Source organism: Mya arenaria, chromosome 15 (genome assembly GCF_026914265.1).
Source record: "Mya arenaria isolate MELC-2E11 chromosome 15, ASM2691426v1".
NCBI classification, from domain to species: domain Eukaryota; kingdom Metazoa; phylum Mollusca; class Bivalvia; order Myida; family Myidae; genus Mya; species Mya arenaria.
Window position 1 is genome coordinate 48034381 of NC_069136.1, and position 9761 is coordinate 48044141.

The 9761-nt window shown below is 31.6% G+C and overlaps 1 protein-coding gene across 1 annotated transcript in view; it reads right to left on the reverse strand.

The window, feature by feature from the left end:
• Positions 1-4030, reverse strand: part of LOC128219435 (ribonuclease H2 subunit B-like) — a 16811-nt gene extending 12781 nt beyond the window's left edge. The window contains exons 1-2 of the mRNA XM_052927244.1: positions 4025-4030; positions 3604-3763 (exon numbers count right to left, since the gene is read on the reverse strand). Coding sequence (XP_052783204.1) covers positions 3604-3763; positions 4025-4030 — 166 coding nt within the window. The remainder of the gene's footprint in view (positions 1-3603; positions 3764-4024) is intronic.
• Between the last annotated feature and the right edge of the window lie 5731 nt (positions 4031-9761).

Here is a 9761-nt window from a genome sequence, read left to right on the forward strand (position 1 = left end):
AGAAACAGTTGGATTTCGTTGGAATAAAAATGGAAAACGACTAACGATTTTTTTTTTATCTCAGTAATTAATCGTTCGTTGGTGAGTATGTTTATTATAAATTTAAATGTTGCCTTAACGATAAAGAAATTCTACTAGATCTTGATTAAATGCTAGATAATTGTGACATTAAATAAACTGTTAGATGCTCGTTCGTTACTATTGAGATCATTTATTGTATAAAAGTGGGGGGAAATGAGGAAACGAAATATCTTGTTGTCGTCTTTAAGGTGCCTACAGATCCATATCATGAGGTTCACGACTACAATCCTGGAATTGAACGGGCGCCTGGGGTCGTTTCAATAAATGACTTAAGCCGTGCTTTTATCTTAATCTATATTAACGTCACATGTCAATATATTGATTTCCCCCAACTTCGCGTTCCTTTTCAACATTGGCTCAATTCACTCAAAAATGTAGCAAAACAATGAAACAATAGCACTAACTTTTACGATTAAAAATGGAAGATAACTTTATTGAAATGGACCAATTAACATTAACCAAGAAGTCGGAGCCTAACCAGACAGTAAGGAGGGTGCAGAAAATTACTACGATATATGGTTGATTTAAATCGGAAAATATATATGTGTTTTTATAATATATGTTCCATGAAGAATCGGTACCGATGGTTAGGACATTTTCAATGACAAGATAATATGAATTTATTCGTTATAATTCCTAGAAGATGCATTTTTGTTGCAAAACGTTTCGCAATTTGAGTGTGGAACAAATACGGGACATTCTCGATTAAAAATAGAATGGTTAATGCAATACGTTACCCACTGGGAATTGTCAGTGGTATTACATAAATAATAATCTCAAAGAAATATGAGAGACAAGATTTCTATATTAATATCTAATGGGGTTACGGAAAAGCCTTGGAAAACAAATATCGATATGTACAATTCAGTAGATTTATGTTTAAAATCCAGTCTGCCAGCAGGCATCAATTTAATTGCGCGAACCGACAACGTTATAATATCTATTTTCTTACATTGCATTTTCATGGAAACTACGATAATATGACAAAAAACAAACGACACGTATTTCGTCCGAAATACTTGTTTTTACTTTGGTTATAATGAAAGGTGATTTTGTTATAACGAGATAATGGAATAAGTATTTCGTTGTAACAAAAATCATGTTTTTTAAACGGAAACTTTCTCATGACGAAGAAATTGTACCTGCCACAAAAACGCCAGACGTTAAGATACAATATTAGATCTAGAAAACGAAGACATCAATGAAGGGATATTTTAAAAACAAATGTTTTAGTAAGCTCTTAACAATGTCAAACGTCTGAGGTTTGATTATGATGTTGTTCATTTAAGGAATGAATTGCGGGATTGTTGTCATTATGGGGTATGAACACACTCTAATTAGGCTGGTCAACGTGTGTGGAGTCCGAAGGAGCCCATCTGCGTTCATAACCCCGACCATGACATCAAACCCGCAATCCATTACTTATAGTTACACCAATCGTTCATTATTTCATTCAATAATTGCTAAAAATACTTCATTTCATTTAAGAAATTCTTTCAGTGATCCATTCTTACCCATTCTATGAATAGAACGACGGGACTGTAACCGGAAACATTTTTTTTCAAATGACGTCACAATAAAGCGGGAAAAGATTTCCTCATACAAAAAAATTGTAATAAATATATACAAGTGTTATTAAGGTCATTGTTTACACGTCATGTGAAGTAAATACAAAATTCTGAAGCAAGCATATGATAAAACAAATATATCGAAATTATATGAAAAAAAATAAAAAGTGTATACAAATGCATGACAACCATTAAATAATATCTTACAGAATATGCATTTTCTGTCTAAGCATATGGTAAACAGTTTGATAATAAATAAATATAAAATCAACAATATCGCCAAATTTGTATCACGTTCAATTATTTGTAAATCAGTTCTCACATGCAGTAAGTAATACATCTGAGAAACAATAACTGTATTACAGCCGGAAACGAGAGCTGTCCTAGTACATCCACTGACTACGAGACAGATTGCAGCGTTGGCAAAAGCCACTGTCGCCTCAATAGTTAAGACACCATTTTTAGCGATAGCATGCATACAATATTTATGGGTAGTCATATTTGATACTTTAAAATATAATCGATGGAAAATAGAGTTGGTTGTTACACCCTGAAGTAGGCAATACGAACCTTGACAAACAACAGGGCTTGCGGCATTGACAATGTATTTTATATCTATAGTTAATTAATTATAGAATAATAAATGGTCGACCATTTTTTATCCTGTATAATACATGTGTTTCGTCATTTGTGAATGATTTGAACCGGTTTTAAATTGTAGGACAATAAAGGCTTTGATTAGCGGGAAATCTGGGAGGTAAACATATGAGATATAACATATTGGCTTTGAAGGGCATTAGATATTAAAAATAACACATGTAATTGGTAGTTGAAATAACATTCCTTTACCTCACGACCTTTACGGAATAAGAAAGAAGAAGAAATCCATTCTTCAAATACGTCTTGTTTTCACATTGGCTGATTTTAACGTTCATTTCAAAATGTGTGCACACCTAGGATCGATCAAGTAGGAGCAGTTTCAACAGATTCTGGGTTTGAATGACCCTGATTTCCTTGTCTCACTGGAATTTCTCCGTCGCTTTTCTTGATATTTGTAAACAATTTGCTATCAAACATGGCATATAATGCGAAATGATAGTGTCTGAAATCCATATCCTGCTCATACTGATAATATAAAAAGCTTTCTGTGTGGTATGTAGGCATCACTATTAGCATGAGGGAATCAAACATAAGAGTACGAAATGCTTTAAACACTGATTTTTATTATTATTGCAACTAGGGCAAATTAACAATTCACACTTCAAAATCTAAAATAATTATGTTCGGGAATGGAACAGAAGACGACCAACATTCTTTGAATTTAAAAATGATTACATTCTAAAAAATTGTGAATACAAATATCTTGGTATTTATTCGAATAGCTCTGATTCATTTGGTAATTAAAACCAAATTAAGTTTTTCAAGCAACTATTGTAATTACATTCTTCTGTTATTACCAGTTGACGTACAAACAGAAATAGATCGTAATTAGCCAATCCTATAACAATAAGGAATTCCATGAACAATATCATTCATAAATATATTAGGAAAAGTAAGGGCCCTTGAATTGAGCCCTGAGGGACCTCAGCAGAAATCGAAATCTGTGTCTGACTTAGTTCCAGACATATCAACACACTGCCTCCTTTCACTGAGATAATCAGTTATCCTCAACAATCAGGATCCGGAAATTCCACTAACACGAAGCTTAAAAAGAATAGTTTTGTGCCACACGCGATCAAAGGCTTTCAAAATGACACATACAACTGCTATAACAAGGGAGTAGGGAAATCGTTATTGTGTAAGACAATGAACACATATGTATGCAAAATTATTTTTCAGACCTTGATAAGAACACTCTTTACAAATATTGGACGGTAATTTCTAACTTATTGAGGATTATACTTCTAATAAATAGTGCAGACATGGGCAACTTTCCATTGCGTTGGTACATTACCAGAGCGAAGAGAGTAATTTAAAAGGTCCCGAAGACGCTTTGATATTCCCGATGCAATTTCTGGTAAAATGAAGTTTTTTACACATTCCGGCTCGGTTGCCTTTGCGGATTTCAGGATGTTAACGTAATCGAGAAGGTCTTGGCTGGAGATATAAATCTCCTGTAATGGATGAGCATCAGAATCAATGTAAGTTGAAAGAGGTTCGTTTCGGTACATATATATCGGTCTAAGAATGGAATAAGGTATTAAGAAGGTGTGATCAATAGAGAGTGCCTATAAAATAGTGCCCAATAGATATCCGTCTATTCTTAATGCGTAATTTTAATCAAATTCATTCTATCGTTAATTTATTGATCGTGATCACGTTGTTCCAACACAAAAATATCACACTGTAATAAATAAAAATATAACCAATGATACCTCCATGCAGATCTGATAGTCAGACTCTTCTGTAAGGAATGTTTAAAGTTTCCCTGAATGAGTAAAAGCATCCAAAGCTAACAAATTAACACATCAGTTCAAAGTGAGATAGCGGTTTAGTCCCTTTGTGGGTATTTGGTATTATTATTCGATGTACATCAAATATATATAATCATTTTCTATATGACCCTTCAGGTTATTTTAGTAGAATTCTGTGTACTTATAAGCAAAAGCTCGACAGCTCCGGTGATGTATTTGAGCTGAGTTCTACATACGGAGTAGGTGTCAAAAATAATTATGCACTTTTATAATCTAAACATCTTGGTTATCAAAGTGACATTAAGAGCATCCCTGAAGTGAGACAAAACACACATTTATTCCCTGTTAAAACAAATTTATTATTACTTTTTAGTACACTGAAATAACGGTGTAATTTTCGAAAATCAAAATAAAAGATAAAAGCGTTAAAACGGAATATTATTTCCTTTATATTACAGAAAAAGTTATTTATTTTTTGTTTGTGTATTTGTGCTTAAAGCTGCAATGAAATTAGATTAAACAATCAATTTTTAATCATACTTTTTAGAGTTAAAACTATAAAAGGTCATATTAACCAAACGTTACTGAATACATTTAAAAAAACAAATAAACAATATGAGACAACTTAATTATTACCGGAAAATCCATCATGTTTGTTCACTTATGAATGAATTTCCCAAAATTAATTTAAGACTCTTTCCAATCTGAAAAGGTATCAACAGGTTAACTTAAAAATGTAAAAAAGTGGCAATTAAGGTTATTGTGTAAAATGCCAAAACGAAGTTATTCAGCTAAATATGAACCCCTTAAGGCGTTCAAAGTGAGATTTAATGAAGTTAAACACAGTTAACCTAATGCAAATAATAGAAATGATATCATAGTAAAACATACCTTGTTTTTGTTGACGTTTTACCGGTAAATCTGTTGTTTATATTGTAGAAACGAAACACTATTTTGTATCCAGGGACAACGATATCGATACGCAACTGATGGTTACATACTACTCAAATAAAAAGAAAGGAGGGGAGTGCGGCCAATGTATCAATATAAATTACTTAAAATATATTTATTTAAATTTCTTCATTTTTGACTTTTCATACAAAGATGAAACACAGAAAAATGACTTATCAATTGTTGAATTCATTATAAGTCATTAAGTCATAAGTATTCATTATTTCGATTGATGATTTGTTAAAACAAAATATTTCGTCATTTCGATATTGCCAATATTTGTAAAAAAAAATAATTACGGTACAGAAATTGTGAATTTGACATTTCTATTTCCTAAAGGTGCTGAGATATGTATCTGCAGTTAAAAACAAATATAATGGCGCTCTCCCTAAATATAATTTACGAGAAAAAAACATACAAAAGCGAAACACACTTAATATTTGACCGTAAGGTAAATTCGAAAATAAAAGGGCACACAGTTAAAGTCAAACCAAGCAGTTAATGTACATTTTCCCATACAGTTTTGTCGCCGTTTGCTGAAAATAAGTCTTGACGATAATTAGGCTAGTATGAAATGCTACAGTTTGTTAGACAAAGGACAATCTGTAATAAAAATATATCTAGGCAAATATGCGTATGTACCTTCTCATAATAAAGGTCTAAATAAAATCATTGAACATTTGCACTTTAATAATAATAATAATAATAATAATAATAATAATAATAATAATAATAATAATTATTATTATTATTATTATTATTATTATTATATTATTATTATTATTATTATAAAATAATAATAATGATGATTCGTATTAAATGTTTTACTGAAACAACCAAACATTTTTTTTTCTTAAAAGATAACAATGACATATTTCATTTACTTGACTTAAATAATTGCCGTATATGCTTATTCGATATCTAGGCTTATTTGTTGTATTTCAGAAATGTTACACATCACGGAGGGTCATAATTATACATTATAAGCACAGGCCAGTCAGCACCCGAAGGTACGATACGGCAATTCAATAAAATTTCAATTTCATAAATGAGGTCTTAAGGCGTATATAGTGATATGGAAGATAAATTCAACTTTGCATTTTATTTGTAAAAACATGAAGTGTATATGTCTAAAACAGATTACATTTAAACTGAAACTGAAATTAAACTGAAATCTGAATACTTTTCAGCAAGTGTTATATAAATTATATATAAATTCGCATAATTATGACTCAATAAATTCTACAATTTTGTTTTAATATTTACTCAAAAGAATGACTTGCAATTTTTTTCAAGAAGCTTGTTTATGAACTGGTGAAAAAAATCGGATCGAGAAAAGAATTTTTAATAGCAGCTCATTTTTGTCGATGACAACATCAGCATTAGTAATAGGTTGTCATGGTTACTTTTGTTACTCTGATGACAATTATTTCTTTAAATACATCGTCGTAAAGATTGTTGAGTTTGCCATCGGAAATTAATTATTATTATTATATTAATTATAAAAAAACTTCTTATGTGCGTATTTAATCCGTATTAGTATCAAAGTACTTTATTTCGTCTTTCCTTACACTAAGAACCGTAACATCAAACACCAGGAAAAGATCCTTACAATATTTTTTCTAACAACAAGCATTCTAAAATATCTTAACAATAACATTTCTAACAAGAAACAAGTAGCAAAATATCCTAACAATAACAACTGTAAGAAAACATAGATGGAAAGGATCCGCAAGATAGCATCTGTAACAACAAAATTTGTGTAAATAATTCACTCATTATACTTGGATAGACACCGAAATAAGTTGTTTGCTGTATTCCATATTTATGGAACAACTTATTTCATTTTTAAAATGAATGGTCAGCCAGTGGAGTGTTATTAATTTAGGTCATTTTTCATTTCCATTTAGAATACTGTAAACATTATCATTATAACGTTTCAAAGCCTGCATATGTACAAGTCACAAATGATGCCGAATTATGGCACATCTTAAAGGTGTAGAAATAGTTTTGTTTTTTTTAATTTGGTATAGAACACAAACTGGTTTGATTTCACTTTGAGATAGTTTGATGTTCGCTTCGTGCATTGCCTTTTCCTTCCTTTGATAATAAGCCGGTAAATATCATAGTTCTCTTTTGTTGAACATTGTCAAATGCGTTTGGTAAAGACATTTTCTAAAAATGTCGTTTCCTGTCCTGGCTGTTCTACCACCAACGACCCAATACTGTGGATTTGAAGAAATACAAAGATTGTTAAATCAGTGAATACAAAACACGTACATACACTTTTGCTTCATCTTATCTTTAATTGAATATTTGATGCGTTATTTTTGTCCAATAATGGTTTGTTCATTATGAATTTTGCTCCATTATTCAAAGTTGTTTCGTTTGCTTTCTGCTTGACTATAAACAAATATAAGTGTATTGCTTGGTACTTTTTGAAAGTAAACAATACTGTCTTCACCTTCAGAATTGCGTTTATTATCAATATCCCATTCAAGAAAATTAAATATTCCTTCTGTACTTCTTTCTGCTCAGCAGTCATTCGAATAAAATAATTCTTAATTTAACTGCCTTTAATTGCAATGCGTGTTTTATGGCCAATGTTTCCGCATAATTTACAGCCGATATCTGCCTTGTCTTTCACCACAACAAAATGCTTGTTTAGAGAAATGCCACACCAACATTTGAGATTAAAAATGAGGAAACAGAATTATTTAACAAAATGGATAGACTAAGATTGTTCCTAGGCGAAAGAAAACTGAATAGAGTTTCAAATTTTCAGTTGTTAAATAGAGTGTTTGACTTTTTTATAAAGGCAAAGAATCCATCAGAAAGAGGGCAACATGTAAGACTTATTCTGAAGGGACTACATACAATTTTATTGAAAGGGATAAGGCAGTTGATGACCATTATTTAGTTCGTTCATTAAGTTATGTTGAAAAGCTTGAGACGTCTAACACCGATAAGAATCAAATGCTTTCGCATATATTCGCTATCAATAGGCAATGTAAAATGTTAAAAGGCATGTTTGGACTGCACCTTATTATCTCATATTGAACAAGGACGGAATTTCGTAAATGACTAGCTCATGGATACTTTACATCTGGTATGTTACCAATCATTTCACAAAGGTCTGTGGTGGTGCAAACATTGGGAATATGGGAGAATATTACATGAGGGAATTTCAAGGCACCTACCAAGGAGTCATTTCTATATCGGCTTTAGAATCAAAACAGGACGCACTACGGGAGGAACTTGTGATGACATGTGCCGACTTCCCTGATGATGAAATGGTCAAAGGCATAAATATTTTGACTGATGCCAGACAAACAGTACGGTTTTCAGTGAAGTTGTTTGCATAGGACAAGCTATACATTAGGTTTTGGAAACACAAACACTATCAAAAAAAGACGATGACCCGTGCTCCCTAAGGCATGCATTCATGCAATTGGTGTAAATCGTATTAATCACGTTTGAGAAAAGCAGTTATATTTAGTTTATATACATACCAATGACAACAATAACCCAAATTATAAAATATATGCATGATGAAAGAAACCCAACCAACAATTCTCTAGACACCAAACTCAATTTCCAAATAAGCAAAACGAATAATTTCTGGCTTTAGACAAAATCACGGAAAAACATGTCATGAACAGCAGAAAAAACCGAATTTAGAACACAAATTAACTAGTCCATTAAAATATGGCTGAGAACCTTCAATCATATTCTGTTTTGTGGAGCATTATCCACCATGACAGTTACCATCACGATACAAAACAGACGTGAACTATGATTTTTTTTTAAATTTATGCTGGAAAGTGTCAGCGCTGTTGAAATATTGACCTTTTCTTTTTAAAAGGACTGCCATTATATGAAGAATGAGGAAAATATAAGTATTGTAAGGATAGTCATTATGTAGAGTCATTCAACAATGCTCTAAAACATATTGTTGACACGAGTTTTTCATTTGGTTTTGCACTGACAAATTAAGGATTGACTTTGCATTATTAGACTAAAAAGAAAACATTAATAGGGATTTAACATCTGAAAGAATTGTAAGCGTTAAATAATTATACAAAATGTCATACAAAATACCTGTTGAAAAAGCTAAAAACATATTATTATGAAAACAAAATTAAAAAGATTGGATTGCAAGGTTATAACAGTTCATAGCATAGTCTGTACATTTTATCGTCAAGTCTAGTTTTTGTTTACTTACGCAATATGTAGCCCTGTGCATGAATGATAGTTGTTTGTCATTTTCAACCCAAGAATAGATTACCTGGCTGTATTGCAGCCCGAGTATAAGATCGTACCATTTCGGCTATTTCCAAACTGTTCTTTTTATCCCGGCGTTATATCGCTAGTTCACTATACATCAGAGTCGTGTGGGTCGAAAGAATGGAGACCCTGAGAGAAAAAGTAACGTAATGATTAACTTGGAGTTTAACCCAAAAATTTCCAGAAACAATAACCGACCACCAATGTCCTATAATTAAACGCTCTGCAGTGTCTGTTATCATAACCTAGCTTAAACCTGAAGCACCCTTATTTTTTTTATTTTTTTTTATATTACGTTTATGAGATAAGAAACGAAAAAGATTGTCTGAGAGTCAAACTACTTCTATGAACGGCATTTCAATCCTATATATATTTATAATTAAAATATGAATAATACTTCAAGAAATACAAACCTATCAACCCATGCAACCTATATTTATCAGATAAGAATAGGTCAAAA